At 33.5% G+C, this 25,194-nt stretch overlaps 1 protein-coding gene across 1 annotated transcript; it reads right to left on the bottom strand.

Annotated features, from left to right (window-relative positions):
* Positions 1–980: 980 nt before the first annotated feature.
* LOC134717995 (C-type lectin domain family 7 member A-like) lies at positions 981–13,152 on the bottom strand. The gene is made up of 6 exons (XM_063580493.1): positions 12,780–13,152; positions 11,177–11,264; positions 8,697–8,867; positions 7,782–7,867; positions 4,326–4,407; positions 981–2,767 (listed from the first exon to the last, which is right to left on the bottom strand). Exons 1-6 carry the CDS (start codon positions 13,122–13,124, stop codon positions 2,550–2,552), a joined length of 990 nt encoding a protein of 329 aa, XP_063436563.1. The 5' UTR covers positions 13,125–13,152; the 3' UTR covers positions 981–2,549.
* Positions 13,153–25,194: the final 12,042 nt, after the last annotated feature.

Below are 25,194 nucleotides of genomic sequence, written 5' to 3'. Positions count from 1 at the left end.
ATATTATTTATGATCATAATAGATTGTGTTTTAGTTCAATTAAAAATATCCATGATACTGATGGTAACAAGGAGACTCGATGGCTGGGTGTTCTAAGCAGCTACTACTGTAATCACTAGCCAGTCACCACTGAGGTTGTGAGTTCGAACCCCGACCGTGCGGGTGCACTCGACTCCAATCTTAATTGACTAGTATTTTTAGTTTTCTTATCGAAGGTCGATGGTTTTATCCAGGCACTCTAGCCTTCTCCACCAATAAAAAATCGCCTCCACAAAAAGGTCTAAATGAGGTTCTAAAAAGTCAATCTGAGGGTAACACGTAGTATAAAATGAGGTACAAAAAATGTCTGAACAGCATCTAAATCACAAACTGTCTACCTTTTTCTCTTGGTTGTGACATAAAGGATGGCAACCAATATGAACCTTCAACACTGAAAGGCTTCATGTGTAGTGTAGATAGGTATCTTCAACAGAACACTTCTACATTACGTATAGCAAAATAAAATCCTGAAATTAAAAAATGTGGAAAAGCAACAACAGTTATTTTGTCTTGGGTACGGAAATAAGCTGAATCCTCTTGCTTCAGATGAGTATACAGACTCAGACAGTGATTAACTTTATAAACATGATTTGTAAGGAATGCATTGTCCTATACCTTTGCCTAATTTGTTACATTCAACTTTAACTTTTGTTCTAGGGATGAGTGAGGAAAAGGGAACATAAATTTAAAGAAATTTTTATTGCAGTATACTTCCTATGTAATGAATATCTCCGTCCCTCCACTGAACCCCAAACAAAGAGTAGCTATACAAGGAATAATCACAGCTACCTGAATTAAAACAAAAGCCTGAACCCGTCCTGATAAAATCCGCAGTCCTGTTAATGCATTCTGCATTTTCCTAAGTGAAAGACCATCAAAGTTTACAATTGATGTTCTTGCCCTTGTTCATATTGTCAATAAACTTATCATAAAAACCAGTATTGAAGTTGTGTATAATCGTCAGACGTGTATTTTGTCAACAAAAGACTCATCAGTGACGCCGAAATAAAAAAAAGTTTAAAAGTTCAAATAAAGAACGAAGTTGAAGAGCATTGAGAACCAAATGGTGGTTTAAAACATCGCCAATTTGACTAAGGAAAATATAACGCCTTTCTTAAAAGATGATAAATGTGTGTCCAACAATCATATGTAAAATCCAGATACTATATGTGAGATCCAGATAACTAATCAAAATACCCTCACAAATCTTATTTTATAACTTCTGAAAATAACAAGATGTGGCTAATGCATAGATTATGCACACAAATGGTCATACATCTTATTCAATAAATACAGACTAATGACAAAAGTTATATTAATGCACAAATTATGCAAACAAGTGGTCACACTTCGCATCTAATAAATACAGGCTAAATACAAAAGTGTCGTTAATGCAAAGATTAAGCATATAAGTAGTCATACAAATGTTGCAAGTATCAACAGTTACCCGAGGTTGAGTGAGGGTCATCAAAAACAGATATAAATGACATGAATGATTCTTCTGTAAAAAAAAACTCATTACAAGCCATCAAAGGACTACATGTATGTCAAAATAAAAAGACCCCGTTTTCTCTTTGTATAGGACCCAGTTTTCCGTTATATAAAAAAAAGAAGATGTGGTATGAGTGCCAATGAGACAACTATACACAAGAGACCAGTATTGAACATTTTGCGTCAAACGAAATTTAATATTTATTTTATTGTAAAGCAAGCATGTCGTGTTTAAATTTATTTAAAAGGGAATCTTTCGAAATACGTAATTAATCGTGCATGTATCACCACCTTGATTGATTGGAATATTTATTAAGAAAATCGCATACAAATGGGTGTCATTCAATTTGCAAGGCCGAACAGTTTTTATAGACTGTATGAACATTTAGATTTACATCATTATAAATTTAAGAAAAAAGGTATTCGTTTCTCTGTATTTTGCCGTAAAAGTTATCGTTTTTTTCAAAGCAAAATTATTTTATATTTTTTGTCAATAAAGCAGGAATTCAAGTCTTTACGGAATCAAAACAATGATAAATTGTCCTCTTAATGAAATCGTTTCCCAACAAGGCATCATACTCCTGTTGAACGATTGCTTTTAATTTACGTTATACGGTTTTGCAATTTTTCAATGAAAAAAACGAATCATGCTTTGATAGATTTTGGGAAGGAACCAGGTCATACACTTTGATCGAGTCTTTCAGTGTTGTCAAGGCCCATTATTTCGTTCCCTGAACATATTTACAAATATTGAGATGCACAATAAGACTAGTCTTGCAATTTTCCGTCTTAACATGTTTCTGTCCTTAACTTTCTAGCTTAAGTACAGTTTTCATTTAGCTACACTCACACGAATAAACATGAAAACTAATGATGTATAAAAACCTTAATACGTTCTAAACATTATGACTTTGATAGTCAAGATATTATTTATATCATGGATTGTTAATGTAGGTAGTTTCCTAAGCAAGAACAAGATAACATACATCTGATTATGTTAATTAATGTCAAGCTCCAATCTACTTCTCACATACATATTGCAACAACGATGTGCAAGAACCATCGTTCCATCGGAAATCGGATTTCAACAATTCTGCACAATCCTGATTGTTAAAATTATTAGGCTGGTTATTGCCCCAGTTCGTGAAATCTACAATTGTGTCATCATAAATCCATCGCCATGTTCCTTCTTGGATAATATCATGTGCACCAATTCTCAGTTTATCAATGTTTTTCTCTGAAAGATAACATAGATTGGTTTTTCTAAAAACAATGAGCTGCACAGACTTGATGCATTAGAAATATCACATAGTTCCGTTATAAAAACTGTATGTACTACGTCTGGTGAAAGTTTTTGGATTATTCGTTAAATCATGGCGTTTATTAACTGGATTTGTACGAGTGTATCACTATTTGTTCCGATGATATAAGATTTGACCAAAATCAGCCAGTATTGAACATGCATAAATTATAAAACAAGGATCCGTGTTGAAGACCGTACTTTGACCTTTAATGGTTTACTTTTACAAATTGGGACTTGGATTGAGGGATGTCTCATTAGCACTTATACCACATCTTCTTATATCTATATCGTGCGCCCACAATTCAGACGTTGACGTTTGGTGCTGTAAATCATGCTTGTTTTATTTGTTCCTTTTTATCTCCCTATTATCTTGAAAATTATAATTGAACCCGTAACCAGCAAAATTGATCAGCAACACTACATGTATGTCTCCAACTAATGTACAAGACTGAATCTGCCAATCGTCTGATATTGCGGTTCTTCTAATTGACATACATAGATAAATACATAAACAGTATTCTTGTCATGTTCTCGAGATCGCTTCATCCAAATCATGGGCAATTAAAAAGTAAACCAAATATATTTTCATGATCTCCAGAGTGTATGTGTAAGATTTGAAATATTCAAATTTTAAATATAAGTTAATTAATATATTAATCATGTTAATTGTTTAACTAACGTATTCATTTATTCCTGTAAGAATACGACTCACAGTTTTTACTATTTATTTATGAAAGCGCTAATGTAACGTTGCGCTCTTTTGAACAACACATTTTCCCGTTTCTGCTTTATGACGTTACGCTTTTGACGTGAGCTTCGTCGTCTAGACTTTATTTGATTACATAAGGATGCACATTGTTTTTTATTAGACAGATTATAGTTGGTAAGAAACTTGTTATATATACTATCTTTTTATTACATCAAAACTTATTTATAGTAAGAAAACATTGTATACTATTCATTAGAAATATGTGTAATTTTGAATTATTATTTTAAACGTAATTTAACTTCCGAGAGAACTTATGATACATGAATGAAATGGTTTTTATTGTTTGTTTAGTTTAATGTGAATACTTAAACATGTATCTTATTATAATTTATGTATTTTTACTTATGTGAAATTATTCTTTATTTGTAGAGAATCGATTGTAAGCGACCATATGATCTAAGAATAAAAGATAGATACATGGTGCAAATTAACTCCCATACTCATCTCTTCACCCTAAGTTAAACTGTATGTGATTCGTATAGTATGAATTACTTGTTGATCTTTTATCCTTAGTAACCGCCATGATTGAAAATATAACAAAGGAATACGGAAAATATTAAAGAAATATAAACAGTCACGATCGATTGTAATATGAATGAAAGGATGCAACAGCAGTTCTAGGAATACAATATCCAAACATCATTCAGCGGTTTACACTCAGTCTTTTCAAACAGACATACAATATACCAAGTTATACATCGACCGTTACGAGTGTATACTCACCAAAAATAACATTTTGCAGCCAGAGATTTTCAGATGCATCCTCTATTTTAACCAAGTGAGAACCTTTCCTCTGGCAATCAGTCTGAAACGATAAAGTCGCATCAATATGTGTGTCAATATCAAAGTTTACACTTGCACTATATCTTACGTAATACGCAAGAGATCTTCCAAAATCATTTAAGGAAATGTGTATGCATAATTCAAGGTGCATGCAAATCACATCAAGATGAAGGACGTTTTCAGTCTAAAAATTATGATTTTTGATGAGATGGTATAATTCTTTTTGTAAAGGCACTATTTGTTATACACAGATGAATTATTGTAATTAAAAACAAAAATTAAGCATGTGCATATTCAAGTTAAGATAGATTTACAATTTATAAGTTGTTTTAATTGAAAAATATCAATTGGCCTCTGTAACCGTGCATTGCTATAGAAAACCGTAGGGAAAATGTGTACGGTAAATATGATTGGTAACGTTCAAAATAGCTAAGGAAATGTAATAAGACCTTCATTGAGACAAAAAGCCAAGAGTACTTCATGCACAAGGATGCATCAAAACTTTCTTTAAAAAATGGGATGATCTCTGTAATAATGAGTTTCTCAAAAGGTCAGTTTGAAATTCAATTATATATTTTTTTGTACAGATATACTAATATATTGTCTTTAAAGCATATTCGGGAATTAAGTTATCTTGATTTCATTAGAATCATACACATTTTGTTTTTGTAAAAAATCTTCTTTGAGAAATTTGAAATCATGACCAAAACATAATCTCTGTGATTCGGCTACAGTAGAAAAAGAAAAACAAATATTCCTACATTTTTCATCTAAAGACTTTAGTTATGTGTAGCCGCTTTCAGCAGTGAACGGCAGGTTTCAATTAAAAAGCATAATATAATATACTGTTGCTATTATGATTTGATTTGTTCATCATTGGACAAGGTAACCTTTGGGTTGTAGTAAATGTTAAGATAAAGAAATTTAAAGCCATCTACAGTGAAAAAGGCCACTTTTAAAAATTGAGAATGGAAATGGGTAATTTGTCAAAGAGACAACAACCCGACCAAAGACCAGAAAACAGCCGACAGCCACCAATTAGTCTTTAACACTGCCAGATAATCACGCAGCAGTAGTTTACAATGTACAGTAACGACTACTGTAAACCAACTTAATTTCGCGAGCGATTTATTTTCGCGACTTTCGCGAGTAGAAAAATAACGCGAAATTAAATCGTCGCAAAAAGGAATAACTTGGATCTTTCCCTATCAAACTACATTAAGTTAATAAGAAATTAAATCGCCGCGAAGTTGACTAGCTGGGGATAAATGCGAAATAAAGTATCCGCGAAAATAAGTTGGTGTACAGTATCTCCAAAGTTGTAGTACGCCTTATGTCCCTGAGAAATCAGAAACATGATACAAAAGGCGACAGTAGTATACCAATGTTCAAAAGTCATAAATAATTTGAGAAAAAAAAAATCTGGATTACAAACTAAAATCATGTCAGTTACCGGAATCAAAACATGTTTAATAATTGAGGGTTATCGTAAAAACAACAACCCCTTTTGTTATGTGGAATAGATATCTTGAAATCTTGATCATTAGACAAAGAATTATATTTGCTTCAATTACTAGTAGTTCAAAACTGACTAATTAATGACATATTGTATTTAATGAACGCCTGCATCTTCCTGCTTGAAATATAAGCAACTTATGTGAATCTGCTTCATCCTAGTGATAAATAACTGACAAACTTCATTGAATTGCGGTACAATACACTATGTTGTTCTTTGCATATGATCAGAGCCGCACGGAACTTTTTTCTAGTTGTTGATGATGACTTTAAAAGCCTACACATATCTGATCGAACGAGTTCACTACAAATGGGTCAAAACATGTATGTGTAAAGTCATTATAATTCAATAGTTTACTATACAATTCCTTAGCTGACCCCGCCTGTAATAAAAGATTGGTTTGTACACGTTGTATCCCCCAGCAGGAATCAAATTTCATTAACGATTTAGAAGTAGTGAAAAGTAGTGAAAAGAACAAATTAATCAATAAGTGTTGTTTGTACTTGCAAATCTGTTTATTATATTTAAAAAAAATTGATATCAATAGTTATATCATTTATTACAAATACTGAAATGCCACTGTAAACGTTTTATGATTTTCATAGGCAGCAGTTCATTGTTTCAATTGAGCATATGTGTTGCTTTTTAATGTATATCGGTTAGGTCAATGCATCAGAGCACTCAGAAAAAAACCCAGCATCTAGTGAACATATTTTTCCCAAGCTATGGATGGGATGAACCAGGTGTAGAAAAATATGAAATATTGATGTTTTTTATGGATTATTTTGTATTCACTGCATGATAAAATACATGGAAACGTTACTGGGGCTAATAGAGATACATATTCAAATTCGTTTCTGAATATCATAATAAAACTGTGTATATAAGTTCTGGTTAGTGAAAGAACGTGGTTAACATTTCTTATAGGCTATGATTATCCCTATGACCCAGTAAGTACCACCATGCCACCATATAATTCAATTTTGGATATAAAGCGTCTTCTGATTGTCTGACAATGTTTTGTTTATTAGCTCATATACATTATTTTGTCATGTAACCGTGACGTCATCAACTTTTTCATAATATAATTCCGTTTAAAGTGAAATTGAGAATCAAATTATAAGGAATGACTGTAATATTTGTTCTGTCCATTCGAAATAACATAAAAAAATGTGGTGCACACTTTAAAACAATTCTAAAATAAAATAGATATAACAGTCATTCCTTGAATAACAAATGCAATTGCAGAATTAGCTCTGCAGGATCAGGAGATTGACCTACTTGAACCTGCATTTCTATCACCTTTGGTTTCGCTACTTCATTTTTGTTCGAGACCACGTGATAACATCTGATTTTGTTAGGTTTTATGGACCTCCCCCTTTTTGGCTTCAATTGTAGTTCGGTATTTTTGTTCATACTTGTGGGTGGTATATTTTGGTTTCAAATTTCATGTAAACAAACAGTTGTCCATCTTTGGACTAAAAAATACTTGTTTCAAAATTACTAACTGTAATAAATGCAAGGATTGTCAGTTTTTCAGATATTTTACGGCCAATCCGGCTTCTTACACCGATAAAAAATTTAGTACCAAGAAGTAGCCAAGAGTTCTTCAAGTGTCGTAAAAACACAAATCAATGAATCAATCAACCAATTAATACGCTAATAAGTGTGTTGTAGGTATGACATATGTGAAGAACACATAGGTGATCAAAATCGGAATTAATTTACACCTTGCTGAAATTTCATTTAGTTTCGCCGACTAATACAACTTGCATAGCTTAAAATCTAATTCCTCAACGTAATTTTTATAGTAGGTCTTTTTGCTGTTAATATTATTGTTACTCAAATTAGTGTTAAATTTTCTACCATATGCCACTTACTTCAGAATCTTCCCACGTTTTTTTATCAGGTCCGATGTAATAACAATGTTCACCAAACCCTATCCACCCGTTCTCACATTGTATTTCTGAGAAGAAAAAAAATATAATACAATACCTTAACTGAACTTTCATTCTGGTATAATACATAGAACAAGTTCATTTAATGTTTTGCCCTGAATATCTAAACTATATTTCACACATAACAGGTATCTTCTTATCAGATAGAGAGATTTTCCATATTTATCAGTATCCCAGACAATACCATATAATTTAATTTTTGATGTAACGGGTCTTCTGATTGGCTGACAATATTTTGTTTATTAGCTCTTAGACATTATTTTGTCACTTGACCGTGACGTCATCAACGTTTTTTTATAATGTAATCCGGCTTAAAATGAAATTGAAAATTAAATTATAAGGAATGACTGTAATATTTTTTCTGTCTATTCGAAATAACATCAAAAATGTGGTGCACACTTTAAATAACCCGCTAAAATAAAATAAATATTACAGTCATTCTAAAATAACAAAAGCAATTACAGAATGAGTTCTGCAGGATCAGCAGATTGACCTACTTGAACCTGCATTTCTATCACCTTTGGTATCGCTACTTTATTTTTGTCGACGACCACGTGATAACATCTGATTTTTTCAGGTTTTATGTACCTCCCTCTTTTTGGATTAAATTGTAGTTTGGTATTTTCGTTCATACTTTTTCACAGATATTTGGTGACAGAACAATTTGTTTTGCCCCTCCTTATTCAAAATACATTATGTCGATGTTGTTGGTGTCATGCTATTTTTGTTTGCTACTTATATTTGTCTTTTCTAGATCAGTTGTTTAGACTGAAATATTGGTAAAATAATATCAGCTTAATTTACAGAGTATACATTTACACTGTGTAAATGTCTTACCACAGATAAACAAAGATTTCCATTGTCCTGTTTCTCGACAGACAGCAAAAGGTTTCCCAGATATTTCCATTCCCTTCTTGCACTTATACATCATGCCGTGGCCCAGGTCTCTTGAAAGTCCGTATGGTTCATTCAATAGAGCATTAGGGGCATTAGGATTTCCGATACAATCTAAAATTCATTTTTTTTTTATTAATTTCTCAACTTTATTGTCACAAATAGACTAGCACAACATGTATGAACAAAGGGATACATAGTGGCATATTCACAGCAAGGAAGTATCAATTTAAGGGTACATAATGGTAAAAAAAAAACATGCATACATATATCATAAAGTCTTGATTCGATTTTCAATATCTAACTGTGGTGTTTAGATTGGTCGACCAAAACATACATTTATGAGTAAGCCTATAATCGGGATCATGGGAAACAGTATTTTTTAAATTCTTCTTACGAGAGGTTTTTGAATGAAATTTACTTCTTGAAGTTTGTGTGTTCCTATAAATATTTTTAAAGCATATACATGTTGCAATATTTCTTGTCATTTTGTTATGTAAATATAGTATTTTGTATGACAAAAAATCTTATTTCTAACAAAATTAAAGTTGATATTTTCGAAGTTACAAAGTAAAATAATCTTAATATTCACAAAGGTAGTAATATTTGTCAGTGTAAAAATGCAGTTGTTAAGTTCATGCCAGAAACTGGAGACAATATGATGTGCTATAGTCTCTTGTTCTTCTTTGCAAAATTAACATATATTGCTACTATTTATGTTTATCTTGTAAAGTGGTGTATTAGTTCGCAAATGTATATGTATAATTTTATATTGGAAGCAGCACCCTTTGAGCTTTTAGCAGATTTTGTACTTGATGTTTGTATTTTCTCCTCTAGGTAATACCAGTCATATCAAGATGGTTTTCCATTTTTTTGCAAAAGTAGTGTATTTTGATTTCAATACTTTTTACATGTCCTTTGGGCCTTTCCTTGATTCAAAGAAATACGTATATTGAATGGTGACAATGCTTGAATTTTTTCCCTTTACATTAATATTGTAAATTCCTCAATTTACTTTAACATCGTTTTGATTATAACGGCCTGCCATCAACTTGTAAAACATTAAAAGCTGTAAATTCCACATTCGCTCTTTTTCGTAAATAGAAAAAAAAGAACAAAATTATTTATCATTTAACAGTAACATGAATTGAAAAAACAACAAATGTAACAAAGAAGCACAAAAAGGCATACGTCAAATTTAACATACTCATTTTGATTTTCTTATACGACTTAATTTATATGTGTAAAGTCTGCCCGTAAAGGATAGAAGGTTTTCAGTACTGTAAAATTGTGCGTTTGAAATTCGCACAGGTAGACATAAAAATAATTTTGTCGTTCAAAGTATGACGGCATACATACATGCAAAGTCACGTAAAGTATTTATATCAAAAACAGACTGAACATAAAGTAATAATAATAAATAGAATAATTGTGTCGTTCAAAGTATGACGGCATACATACATGCAAAGTCACGTAAAGTATTTATATCAAAAACAGACTGAACATAAAGTAATAATAATAAATAGAATAATTGTGTGGTTCAAAGTATGACGGTATACACAAGTGCAGGTTCACGTCAAATGTTATCATAAAACCGACTTTTAGTATAATTGAATGAAATAGATGAAACATAGTAGATATCAAACACCTTAGAAAACAAATAAACATGACATAATGAACATCACACATTGACTGTCCCTCTGGTATCTTTCGCCCCTCTTTCAAATGCACAGAAACCGTACATTTGTGTATAATTTTATAAATCTCTTATGGACCTGAATATTTTTGCATCCATTTAGAAAGAAAAAATTCGGATGAGCTCGAAATACGAAGAAGGGCTTGTTTTGACACTTTGAATTATTTATTCATTTCAGGCACTAATAGGCAAATGTGCAGGACACAATTGTGCAGAAGGCCACAAATGAATTGCATTTTATCTTACTAGGTCTGAATTTGCATGTATGAGAGTTGATGCACATGTAGGAGCAAAAATATTCATGTCCATAAGAGAAAATAAAAATTTACACTTCGGTGTATTCAAAAATCGTTATCAATGTGATTTGTAGTTTCATTGTTATAATTGTTATCCAATGGATTAAGCATAAACTTCTACTTTAAAAATCAGTATTTCCAAGTTGTTTTTATTGGGCCATGACACTGCTGTACCCAAAGGGAACATTAAAACTCCAGTATATTGCACTTGCAGGACTCAAATCAGTTTTCAGCCAATATTGTATATCAGTTGCTCGACAAACATAAAGAGAATATGAAACAAAAGGCTAAAGAGGTTCCTAAGTATTAACAGCAGGTCAAGTGTCCATGATATACCATGTTTACGCGATACTCTTTTAAATGCACAGAAACCGTACATTTGTGTATAATTTTATAAATCTCTGGATTTTTTTAACTGTATTTAAACTTACATGCCAATTCACATGTAGTTCTGTCTTCTATCAAAACACATTTGTGGCCTTCTGCACAATTGTGTCCTGCACATTTGCCTATTAGTGCCTGAAATGAATAAATAATTCAAAGTGTCAAAACAAGCCCTTCTTCGTATTTCGTGCTCATCCGAATTTTTCTTTCTAAATGGTACTTGCAATGCAAAAATCCTGTGAAAGTTTAAATGACAGATACTTTAGTTTACTAACGTCAATGAATTGCATTTAATCTTACTAGGTCTGAACTTGCATGTATGAGAGTTGATGCACATGTAGGAGGAATCGCTTTAGCAAAAAAAAGTCCTGTGGATTTATTCGTTGGATACTAATTTTCGTTGGTTTCGTGGCCACAGACGAACCATGCATTCAAATAAACAACAACTTACATTTTTTAAATAGGCTTTGTATGGCAGAGATTTGCAAAACAACGAAATCAAAAATCCAAAGAAATGCATTTTTTCCTCAGTCCACGAAAATTGATACCCACGAAAATAAACGAATCCACAGTTGATTTACTTAACTGCAAATTAAAAGAATATTTTTTACAATTGGCGCCCTTTAATCTATGATGTTTATTCATTTAAAATTAGGAATAATAAAGCTAGTAGTTTTGCCCGTTTTTTAGATGTAATCAAGTTAAAATTGGGAATGATTGAAAATGAAAAAAAAGGAAGATGCCCCTTGATTATTGCTACAAAATTAATTGGAAGAAATGATGTTTGTCTGTGTGTGAGAAAAATATAATAGTAATGCATGTTGTCAATTGTAAAATTTTGTTTCAAAGAATGAATGAAAATATGGATACACAGAGGTATTTTGCAGTCAAATTCAGATTTGTAAAGGAGCAAAAATATTCATGTCCATAAGAGAAAATAAAATTTACACTTCGGTGTATTCAAATAACGTTATCAATGTGATTTGTAGTTTCATTGTTATAATTGTTATTCCAATGGATTAAGCATAAACTTCTACTTTAAAAATCAGTATTTCCAAGTTGTTTTTATTGGGCCATGACACTGCTGCACCAAAGGGAACATTAAAACTCCAGTATATTGCACTTGCAGGACTCAAATCAGTCTTCAGCCAATATTGTATATCAGTTGCTCGACAAACATAAAGAGAATATGAACAAAAGGCTAAATAGGTTACTAAGTATTAACAGCAGGTGAAGTTTCCATAATATACCATGTTTACCCGATACTCCATAGGAAGAAATCAGCCTATTGTTCAAAGTAAATTGATTCGATACTCTTTACCTTTTGTTTGTAAGTTTGCAGTCATGTTAATTGATTTATATTAACGTCTTGTTTTTTTTATACATGCATTTCAGACAATAGGAACTCTTTTAACATTATCTTTGTTGATCGGATGAATGGCTGTTAAATGTGCAGTGGCAAACCAAATTATCTGGAAGCCAGATGCTGCAGGTGCAATGTTGATCGTTGTTATCTTTAAACAGTAGTTTTCAAAGGTGTACTGTATTGATTTGAGTTACCTGGTTGCTTGTAATCAGAAAGATAAAAAAAAATATTTATCTTTTTTCTGTTGTGTGGACTAATCAGTGAAATGCTTTGTAAATATTTACCATAGGCCATGAATTTATATTCGATGAAAAACATCCGTGTTCCTGTACCAGTTTTACATCCGAATTTAGATCTCCATTTATATCACACATTTTCCAGCCACGTCTATAACTGACATTAAAGCAAGTTGATGTTTTCATACATTCTTTAAGACATGTAAGAAAACTGACTTTCAGTAATCTACGAAGTGCAGCGTTGCGGTAACATTGTCCGTAAATCATCTCCCCTGGTTCAGATATTTGTGAATTTTGACAGTCAATGTCATCATTGTTACAAACATTATTCAATGACCAAGACGACATTGACATCACATTGAGTAAAACATGCAATAACGTCTCTTTTTTCATTTCAGAGATTCATTTCTATATTTTATCCGATCAAACTACATATATTTTCTTGTAACATTAGAAAATTGTAGTGAAAAATGCAAAACTGGATTACATTATCAATACTATAGAACTAAATATATTATGAGCCTATGCAGTCAACCAACACAGGGAAATAAACATGACAGAGAAAATGCTGATGAACATTTAAAAGTATATGACGTTAACCTTCAAAGCTCGTTGCTATGGTTTAATAATTTGTCGATATGTACTTTTGTTTTTGTCACGATTAAACATTCTAAATACGGAAACAAAATGATTTATTCATACTAATGATAACAAGTGAAATTCATCATTTAAATAACCATTAAATGGGAAAAACCTTATTTCTAATTTACAGTTCGAGCTGCAAAATCATTCGAGCAGAAATTTTAAACTCTTGTTTTCAGAGTCGAATGATAAAATTTTCACGTCTTTCAGATCTAAATACAATTTGTCGCTTTAAACTTATAAAAACAACATTTCACTTGTTTCACAATTATCATTACAAGGTGTAAATAAACTCATCGTAGATACCAGGACTAAATTTTGTATTAACGCCAGACGCGCGTTTCGTCTACAAAAGACAAATCAGAGACGCTCTAATCCAAAAGTTAAAAAGTAATGTACCCTTTCATTTGAAAAGGCCAATCAACAATTGTTCAATGTGGTGATTGTACAAGACATATAACTTAAAGGCCAAATTGCTTCCTACTTTTCCGGAACCAAAAGTTACTTCACTATCTAAACAACCTTATAAAATAATAAAGGTTCAAATCATTGTTCATATGGATAAAAAGTACAAATTTTAATACGGATACTTTAAGTAAAAAATGGCAATTCACGGTAACCAAAGTAAAATGTTAGACTGTTATTTCTTGTTTTTTTAAAATATGAATTACGTATTACACATCCAGGTAATTGATGATGACCCGAGTACATTCATCGAAAAATTTCCTTCGTTTACTACTATTTACCAATCAGGTAACTCCGTGTTTTAACCATGTAATTCTGTGTAGTTTTCTAGTTATATGTTTACAGAAACAACACTTTTGTTTATATAAATTGTACAAGTTAAATAAAAAATATAATGCCAAAAAATTCACAAGGTGATATCTTCTACCATAAAAGCGAAAGATACAAAAAGGACGTTCAAACTCATAATTCGAAAATAAATGACAACGTCAAGGCTAGAAAGAAAAGACCAACAGACAAACATGGGCGAACAAAACGGTAACAAGTCATTTCCTCCCTTGACCATTTCGTACCTCTGTCATTTCGTACTCTATGGACCAAATTACATCATATAAATCTAAAGACTGAGGAATATGAACTTCACTAAACATCGGGTGTTATCTCCTGTGCTACAGAAGGGTAAACAGATCATGTTCCACATGGGGCACCTGTCATGTTGTTCATGTTAGTACAAACCCGGTAATAAGTTTAATTCAGTGGGTCACGCGTGTTTTTCAGTGTGCATTTAATATTTTATGTTTATATACAGAAACAATATTAAAGTCATTCCTTCAAGAGTCTTCAGTTTTGTATTTTACTTCGATATTTTTTTTTCTATACTATAAGAAGCCGATATTAAGCCATTTGAAAGTTATTTCCTTCCTTCGTTTTTCAACAGATTTCACATAGCCTTGAATTGCGCAACGCAAATTAGTCAAGTGTACTACAAGGCCACTTTGCCACTATGTTTAAAAACTATATGTTTGAGTCACAAATTCCTTTTACTCGAGGCGAGTGATAATTATTTTTGTATAAGTGTTAATCAATGGCTCGTTAGTTGATACGCTAATGAAATTAGTCGTGGTGTAGTGGTTAGCGCATCGAACTTAAAATACAAAGGTTCCTGGTTCATTCTCCGTTCCAGAAGAAGATTTCTTCGACTGATTTTTCGGCTCTTCCTTGACACCATTTGCGAGTATGGTCTTGAGAAACGATGATAGTCCGTATGAAGCGGGCATTAAATGGGTGACCGGTGGTAAGAGAGAGCAATATCTCTTACACGTAAAAGACACCCTTGTAAGTTACGACAAAAATTCCGCTACAAGTGGTCTTAATGTGTCGGGATGTATAAGTACCCGTCCACGTCCACTTGTATTTTTTGTTTATCTGATGAGTTAAGCCTTTTTCAACTGATTTTTATAGTTTGTTCTTATGTTGTACTGTTATACCACTGTCCCAGGTTATGGGAGGGTTGGGATCTCGCTAACATGTTTAACCCCGCCACATTAGTTATGTATGTGCCTGTCCCAAGTCAGGAGCCTGTAATTCGGTGGTTGTCGTTTGTTTATATGTTACATATTTGTTTTTCGTTCACTTTTTTTTACATAAATAAGGCCGTTAGTTTTCTCGTTTGAATTGTTTTACATTGTCTTATCGGGGCCTGTTATAGCTGACTATGCGGTATGGGATTTGCTCATTGTTGATGGGCGTACGGTGACCTATAGTTGTTAATGTTTGTGTCATTTTGGTCTTTTGTGGATATAGGCGAGTGACATTCAGACCTAAAAAACAGTTTTAATGCACCTACCTAACAAACAGCTATATTATATATCATTCGAAAGGACAAAATGTGTAGATTCCAATTTTCCCGGTCGTAAAAATGAAATATGGTGCATTTTTTTTTTAAATTGGGGTCAAAGGTCATTCAAAAAAAATTGAAAGAAAACCACTTCTGTAGTATTGTTGTTTTATTTGAAACAGCTGGTGATATAGCTAATTCAAATTTTACTTTACACGATACCATGATAACGTCTCTCTGATTTTTAGTTGCATATCGATCATGGTTTGGCGATAATTGACGTCATTTTGACGTTTTCACTCTGATATAGGTACAACGGTACTTTCTACAAAAACGACGTATAACAACATATATTTGACCTAACATGTCTTAATATTTGCTATAATTGATGGTGTGCCATGTAAAATTAAAAAAATATGATGAAATATTTGTAAGTTGGACGAGTAAAAGGGAGAGAAAACAACGCAATTAAGAGAGTAAAAAGTAGACGTCTTTGTCACATCAATAGTGACAATAGTGTCTTATTTGTTAACAGCCTACAAACCGTGTCAATATCGGAAATCACTATCTTACATGTTTAATACAACCATAAGCAAAGTTTAAAAGGATTTATGAATCACATTTTAAGTCTGTCCGTCCGTCAGTCCTCACTTGTTTGCGGCCCGTGTCGAATTAAATCAGGTAACTTAAACATGTATACAGATATACAGTTGATCCAAAAACCAATGATGTCAAATATGAAATGCATTGCCTTGAACTATAGAACTGATGTTAAACATACTTATTTCAGAGATGTATTATGGTATGGCACATGGTTCTTCATAAATTAAATCAGTTCATTTTAACAATGGCATTGACATTTGAGCCGTCAAGTTTTCAAACATTGTTTGATTCGTTCTTGTCTGGTTTGTGTCCGGTTCATATATTTTGCACCTTTGAACCAGGGTTTTCCAAACTAAGTAGGCATATACATGATATAATAGGGGATGGTCATAAACTAAAATGAGGTCACTATGATATGGATCCAATCATAATTGAGTCCTATCCGTGACATATATAGCTGCAAAACTGAGTTTTGTTACAGTGTCAAGGGCCTTTTATAGCCGACTATGCTGTGTGGGTTTTGCTCATTGTTGTAGGCCATACGGTGACCAACAGTTGTTAATGTCTGTGTCATTTTGGTGTCTTATGGACAGCTGTCTCATTGGCAATCATACCACATCTTCTTTTTTTATATTTACCAAACTTCAGATATAGAAGTCGGTTTTACAAAAAAACTGAAGACAAGATTTATCGCAAGTAAACTGAACTATTCATGACTTGCGACCAGCTTAAGTCGTAAGATTTGTTGTGTATCTGACCCCAGATTCAAAATGAGAATGCGGTGATTTACAAACTAAACTTAGGTCCCACGGTGACCCTTGTTTTGACACTTGGGATTATAAACTTTACAAACACTTTAATTTCTTAACGTGTTTTTTTATATTACGACTGCATTTATTTTCACTCACGATTGTGCAGTCAAAAGTTTTGCAGTTAAAAATACAAGCATTAATGTCTTTATACCAGTATTCAAAACTTAGATGTATATAGATTTTTATCATCTGATATGAATTTGCGGGATATAGTGCGGCTTAACCAATATATAGGTTTTTTTTTGTCATTCTGGAGGATTTTCTGTGAATAATCTATTTCTTTGAAAGAAACGAAATAAATTTAATTTATTACAAACAATGCATTTTTCTATTTTGTGATTTTTAACAATATAAGACAGTCGAAATTCATATTTTAAAACTGAGCCTGTGAAGCTTTTGCTTTACTGGAACACTTTTTGATACTTCGCTTTCTATGACATGATTCTGTGTAACAGATGTTTACAATGATTTCAGTACATGTACAAGTTCCCTAATGTATATTTTTTCCTTCACAAGAAGTTGAAGAACAAATTGATTAAGTATGACGTATTAAGACCACTTTTGTCATCCGTACGCATACTTAGGTACACCTACTGCCGTATTAGTTTGTTACGACGCCATGTCTTTGTTTGACAGCTTTCAGAACATGTAGTTTGAATGATGATGCACTTGGTGGTAGGCGTGACACGATGGCAATCTTTTTGGTTTGAAGTCTGATATTATGTAGCTTGCTCAAATCGTCTTGATTAGACTTATACATACGTATTTTTGGTTTCTGACACTTTAGATTTTTCTTTTAGCACCGATCTACATGTCAATATGAATTTTGTTTAACTTGTGATAGACCCGCTATCTATTGATGATTTCGAAAGCGATAAAAGATAGTTTTCTTAGAAACACAGATAGATGATGAGCTATATAACTTATAAGAGCATGAACTGCAGGCCTCACAGTCATAAAACTTTCGAGCATGATTTTTGTACTCAGACTCGAAAATCAACCAATCAAATTGCTGGATTTCATGTTTCGAGCATGATTTGTGTGCTCCGAGCACTGAGCAAAGTTGTATGCCTTCAATGCCTGGTAAAGGTACATATATTTAATAAAAGAACCTATACATGCACAATAAAACATGGTGCATCGCCAACCATATTTCACACTGGTTATAGAACTCGTAAACAACACACAATTGTTCCATGTCTACAATACAACGGAGTGTCAGATCATCGTCGACCCTCTGCATGACATTACTCCTCTTAAATTGTCAATCCGTATTTAGAATAAGAAGCCTGATGATATCATATTAAAAGGACACTATGATCTCTGTATACCAGAGACTAAATGCTCAGAGGTAAACAATTATAGCTTATTGTATGGCCTAAAACAAGAATTTAAGCAATAGCCAACACCGTATAAGCTATAAAGCTTCTAAAATAATTTTAATTAGATACCCAAAAAGCTTGATTCATGCTCAAAACTACAAACAAAAGCAAAAATCATAAAATGCAACTAACGACAACCATAATGAATACTAGTAACAAATCAATTTGAAAGATATAAAGCATATAATCGCTTGTTTACGTTAAACACGTGTTTCGTCGACATACGAATTATCGGTGACGCTCGAACTAAGTAAAACTTCGAAGAATATTTAAAAACACGTAATCCTATTTAAAATACAGCTTAAGTAATATATATACCCCCTAAGGTAGAACATTTATTGTTTTTCAAAATCTACGAAGAATTGAAAATTGTCCACTGAATGAATAGATATTCCCATATATTAAAGTATTTATAGAATGTCAACATACAGGTTCTTGACGTGGCCCTAGCACATACGATATGCTTCCTCTAAAATATTGACCAAAGGACAAGGTATGATAAGGGCCGTTTCTGGCCCCCCTTTTTCCAGATTTTTTTAACTTTGAAGTTGAGACCCATCACGCCTGTGTATTGAACTGCAGTATCTGCTCGTCCATGTAGAACCTTATTTTTAGGTGTTATGTCCTCAAATATGTTCAAACCTAGACCTCGAAGAGCCCTAAATGACGAAAAATGTAAAAAATCTACAATTTGGTCATGTTCGGAGACAAAATTTGACATCAGCGCCAACGTAGACCATCCTGAAATTTTCAACCATCAACTGAACTCTTATGTATCTTTCACATAATAAAATATCATGGTGGTCTACGTTGGCGCTCAAGTCTAAAAATTTGAAAAATTATCTGATTGTTGAATTTTTACAAGTCATTATAATACGTCAATAAACGTATTTACACTTTTGGTATTTAGTTGTATTTTGCCTCCGAATGACCTTACATCACCTCCGAATAAGCTTTTGACGTCAAGCAACAATCACTTTTTGGTTGTGACGTCATATGTTTTGAATTATGAAGTCAAAGTTTACGGGAACCTGTGTGATGTTATGTAATGGCGGACAAATTTGCATACAAGTCTAAATACGTCTATGTGAACGGCACGGGTACCAAATTATTCCGGGATCCATAATTGATCAGAATATCACGTACGGATTGTTTTACCACAATGGTAAGCGGAAGAAGGGATCCCGTAGACCGCCCTACGTCACGATTCATGAATTATGCATATTCTATTTATAGGCTATTTATAAACGATTCTGAAAATACTTATTCTAAAAATAGAATATTCTCAACATGTACAACTATTAAAAAAAACGACTCAAAATCATTAACTTTCATGTAACACGGTGAATTTGCTTTATTTATTTTTTATCACATGAAAAAAAGGAAAATGTACCGCATTACAGTAGCATATATCATTGTGAAAATATATATGTACAGATTCCTTTTTAAAATACATATGATACATTTGATATAGATATGATAAACAGTAGTACTTTAAAAGTGCCTTAATCATGTTGTAAAGACCTGCAAATGTCACATGCACGTGGTCCCATGGCTTTGGATGTACTATGGAATTAATAATATTTGTATTATCCGTTTAAAAGAGTATTTTTATGTAGGCAAATTGAAAAAAAGATATAGCCTACACATGTTAAACATGTTACACGTACTAAATTAAGGCTTTACAGGAGTGTGAGAGGATGTTTAAACTGGTCTGCGTTTAAAGAAACGAATCTGTAATCTGACCCCCTGTTGTCTGACCATTCTACTATAGCGGGACGTTCTATAGGAACCATTGTTACTTGTTTACAATAAAGCTATGTGAGGGCGTTCTACATGATCCCCTGTTGTATGAACCCTGTATATTTACTACAGAACGTTCTATAGGATTCCTAATATTGTTTGTTTATCATGTATACACTAAAGGACGTTCTACAGGATCCCCTGGACACTCTACAGGATCCATTGTTGTCTGAATATTATATATATATATATCTAGTATAGTATAGAACGTTCTATAGGAACAAGTTTCTGGTCAGGATTCTTCTGAAAAAGCTCATACCAAATTTATGAAATACATTCTTGGTGTAAACAGAAAGTCAAGTAATATAACTGTAATGTCAGAGATTGGTAGATTTCCTTTGTATTTTACTATAATTTTATCAATGTAAAAATATTGTCATATATAAAATAAAAAAAAGAAGATGTGGTATAATTGCCAATGAGACAACTATCCACAGAGACCAAAATGAAACAAATATTAACAACTATAGGTCACCATACGGCCTTCAACAACGAGCAAAGCCCATACCGCATAGTCAGCTATAAAAGGGCCCGATAAGACAATGTAAAACAATTCAAACGAGAAAACTAACGGCCTTATTTATGTAAAAAATGATGCATTTATATGTTTTAAACATACAGTTTCATAGTTCTAATGGTATTCTAGTATAGATTATATTCAGAGAGAGATTGAATTACCTTTTGACCAATCAATTGGTTCTTTATGTCAGTATGTTAAAAATAAACTATGTAAAAGTTATTTCACATTTTGGAATAAACTGAAGTATCAAACAATTAACTCCGAAAAAGGGAAAAATTGTTTTAAAAAAGAAAAATATTTAGAATTACAGGACCTTAAAAAAAGACAGTTAATTTGTAAATTAAGAACAAACGCTCACTCTTTAAAAATTGAGACAAACAGATATTAAAAAACCCATATAGAAAGATCTGAGCGTCTTTGTTCTAATTGCTCACTCAGTAAAGGTGAAGATGAGCTTCATTTTTTATTAGAATGCCCTCTTTATGATATTCAAAGGGACGATTTTTCCAAGACATTTCTAACAATTGTTATAATTCTATAAATTTAAAATCTTCTAAATTTTTATGGCTCTTGACCCAAAAAAATGTTACTCTTATGGAAAAACTGGGCTGTTCTATTGGTGACTGTTTTGAATTAAGGAGATCAAGTATGAACTCTGACACTAAGTCAAGTAAACAATTTGAGAATAAATACATATATAATGTAATTTTATTAGTTTTTGGCTTGATTCTGACCAATGCTCATTTTCCAAATATATATGTGTACGCCTCTATTATTGTTGTTGTTACCAATTGTGTAAATCAATTGTATCTGATTTTATGCCCTTTATGGGCACTGTAATTTTGGAGAAAAATATATATAGGATCTCATGTTGTTTGTTTATCATGTATTATACTAAAGGGCGTGTTCTCCAGATCCCCTGTTGTCTGAATATTATATATTAACTATATAACGTTCTATAGGATACCCTATTGTTTGTTTTTGAAGTATCTACTAGGCTAAGAGAACGTTCTAAAGAATCCCCTGTTGTTTGTTTATTATGTTTATACTAGAGGACTCTCTACAGGATCCCTTGGTCGGTCTTTGGGATCCCCTGTTTTCTCAACATTATATATAAACTATAGAACGTTCTATAGGATACCCTATTGTTTGTTTCTAGTGTATCTACTAGGCTAAGAGAACGTTTTACAGGATCCCCTGTTGTTTGTTTTTCAAGTGTATACTATAGGGCGTTCTACAGGATCCCATAGGCGGTCTACAGGATCCCTTGTTTTCTCAACATTATATATATACTATAAGACGTATATGATCCCCTGTTGTTTGTTTTTCAAGTATATACTATAGGGCGTTCTACAGAATACCTGAGCGATCTACAGGATACCCTGTTTATAAAAATTATGCATTTAAGATAGTACTTTCAATAGGTTCCCCTGTTGTTTGCCTATCATGTATATACTATAAGGCTTTCTATAGAATCCCTTGGTTGGTCTACAGGATCTTCTCTTTTTCAACATTATATATCTACTATAAGACGTTCTATAGGGTCCCCTGTTGTTTGTTTAATATGTTTATACTATAGGGCGTTCTACAGTATCCCCTGGGCGGTCTGCAGGATCCCCTGTTTTCTCAACATTATTTATTTACTTTAAGACGTTCTACAGGTTCCCCTGTTGTTTGTTGTCCATCTTTATACTATAAGGCGTTCTACAGTATCCCCCGGGCGGTCTGCAGGATCCCCTGTTTTCTCAACATTAATTATCAACTATAAGACGTTCTATAGGATCCCCTTTTTTTGTTAATCAAGTATATACTAAAGGGCGTTCTACAGGATCCCTTGGGCGGTCTGCAGGATCCCCTGTTGTTTATTGTTCGTGGTGATACTATAGGGCGTTCTACAGTATCCCCTGGGCGGTCTGCAGGATCCCCTGTTTTCTCAACATTATTTATTTACTGTAAGACGATCTACAGGATTCCCTGTTGTTTGTTTTTCAAGCGTATACTATATGGCGTTCTACAGGATCCCCTAGGCGGTCTGCAGGATCCCCTGTTTTCTCAACATTATATATCTACTAAAGGACGTTCTATGGGGTCCTCTGTTGTTTGTTGTTCATCTTTATACTACAGGGCGTTCTACAGTATCCCCCGGGCGGTCTGCAGGATCCCCTGTTTTCTCAACATTAATTATCAACTATAAGACGTTCTATAGGATCCCCTTTTTGTTAATCAAGTATATACTAAAGGGCGCTCTACAGGATCCTTTGGGCGGTCTGCAGAATCCCCTGTTGTTTATTGTTCGTGTTTATACTATAGGGCGTTCTACAGTATCCCCTGGGTGTTCTGCAGGATCCCTTGTCTTCTTTAAATTATTTATTTACTGTAAGACGATCTACAGGATTCCCTGTTGTTTGTTTTTCAAGTGTATACTATGTATAGGGCGTTCTACAGGATCCCCTAGGCGGTCTGCAGGATCCCCTGTTTTCTCAACATTATATATATATATATATCTACTATAGGACGTTCTATAGGGTCCTCTGTTGTTTGTTGTTCATCTTTATACTACAGGGCGTTCTACAGTATCCCCCGGGCGGTCTGCAGGATCCCCTGTTTTCTCAACATTAATTATCAACTATAAGACGTTCTATAGGATTCCCTTTTTTTGTTAATCAAGTATATACTAAAGGGCGTTCTACGGGATCCTTTGGGCGGTCTGCAGGATCCCCTGTTGTTTCTTGTTCGTGTTTATACTATAGGGCGTTCTACAGTATCCCCTGGGTGTTCTGCAGGATCCCCTGTCTTCTTTACATTATTTATTTACTGTAAGACGATCTACAGGATTCCCTGTTGTTTGTTTTTCAAGTGTATACTATGTATAGGGCGTTCTACAGGATCCCATAGGCGGTCTGCAGGATCCCCTGTTTTCTCAACATTATATATATATCTATCTACTATAGGACGTTCTATAGGGTCCTCTGTTGTTTGTTGTTCATCTTTATACTATATGGCGTTCTACAGTATCCCCCGGGCGGTCTGCAGGATCCCCTGTTTTCGCAACATTAATTATCTACTATAAGACGTTCTATAGAATCCCCTTTTTTATAATCAAGTATATACTAAAGGGCGTTCTACAGGATCACTTGGGCGGTCTGCAGGAACCCCTGTTGTCTTAACATTATATATCTACTATATGACGTTCTATAAGACCCCATGTTGTTTATTTTTGTTGTTCATGTTTATACTATAGGGCGTTCTACAGTTTCCCCTGGGCGGTCTACAGGATCCCCTGTTTTCTCAACATTAATTATCAACTATAAGACGTTCTATAGGATCCCCTTTTTTTGTTAATCAAGTATATACTAAAGGGCGTTCTACAGGATCCTTTGGGCGGTCTGCAGGATCCCCTGTTGTTTATTGTTCGTGTTTATACTATAGGGCGTTCTACAGTATCCCCTGGGTGTTCTGCAGGATCCCCTGTCTTTTTGACATTATTTATTTACTGTAAGACGATCTACAGGATTCCCTGTTGTTTGTTTTTCAAGTGTATACTATGTATATGGCGTTCTACAGGATCCCATAGGCGGTCTGCAGGATCCCCTGTTTTCTCAACATTATATATATATCTATCTACTATAGGACGTTCTATAGGGTCCTCTGTTGTTTGTTGTTCATCTTTATACTATATGGCGTTCTACAGTATCCCCCGGGCGGTCTGCAGGATCCCCTGTTTTCGCAACATTAATTATCTACTATAAGACGTTCTATAGAATCCCCTTTTTTATAATCAAGTATATACTAAAGGGCGTTCTACAGGATCACTTGGGCGGTCTGCAGGAACCCCTGTTGTCTTAACATTATATATCTACTATATGACGTTCTATAAGACCCCATGTTGTTTATTTTTGTTGTTCATGTTTATACTATAGGGCGTTCTACAGTTTCCCCTGGGCGGTCTACAGGATCCCCTGTTTTCTCAACATTAATTATCAACTATAAGACGTTCTATAGGATCCCCTTTTTTTGTTAATCAAGTATATACTAAAGGGCGTTCTACAGGATCCTTTGGGCGGTCTGCAGGATCCCCTGTTGTTTATTGTTCGTGTTTATACTATAGGGCGTTCTACAGTATCCCCTGGGTGTTCTGCAGGATCCCCTGTCTTTTTGACATTATTTATTTACTGTAAGACGATCTACAGGATTCCCTGTTGTTTGTTTTTCAAGTGTATACTATGTATATGGCGTTCTACAGGATCCCATAGGCGGTCTGCAGGATCCCCTGTTTTCTCAACATTATATATATATCTATCTACTATAGGACGTTCTATAGGGTCCTCTGTTGTTTGTTGTTCATCTTTATACTATATGGCGTTCTACAGTATCCCCCGGGCGGTCTGCAGGATCCCCT

The sequence above is a fragment of the Mytilus trossulus genome, chromosome 5, assembly GCF_036588685.1.
Source record: "Mytilus trossulus isolate FHL-02 chromosome 5, PNRI_Mtr1.1.1.hap1, whole genome shotgun sequence".
NCBI lineage: Eukaryota > Metazoa > Mollusca > Bivalvia > Mytilida > Mytilidae > Mytilus > Mytilus trossulus.
This window is presented reverse-complemented; position numbering and strand designations above follow the sequence as displayed.

Excerpts from the sequence above, each read along its gene's own strand:
- LOC134717995 (XM_063580493.1), bottom strand. The coding sequence starts at position 13,124 with ATGAAAAAAGAGACGTTATTGCATGTTTTACTCAATGTGATGTCAATG. Across the intron at positions 11,265-12,779 it reads ATATAAATTCATGGCCTATG|GCACTAATAGGCAAATGTGC; the intron begins GTAAATATTTAC and ends TATTCATTTCAG. Across the intron at positions 7,868-8,696 it reads GAAATCTTTGTTTATCTGTG|AAATACAATGTGAGAACGGG; the intron begins GTAAGACATTTA and ends TTTTCTTCTCAG.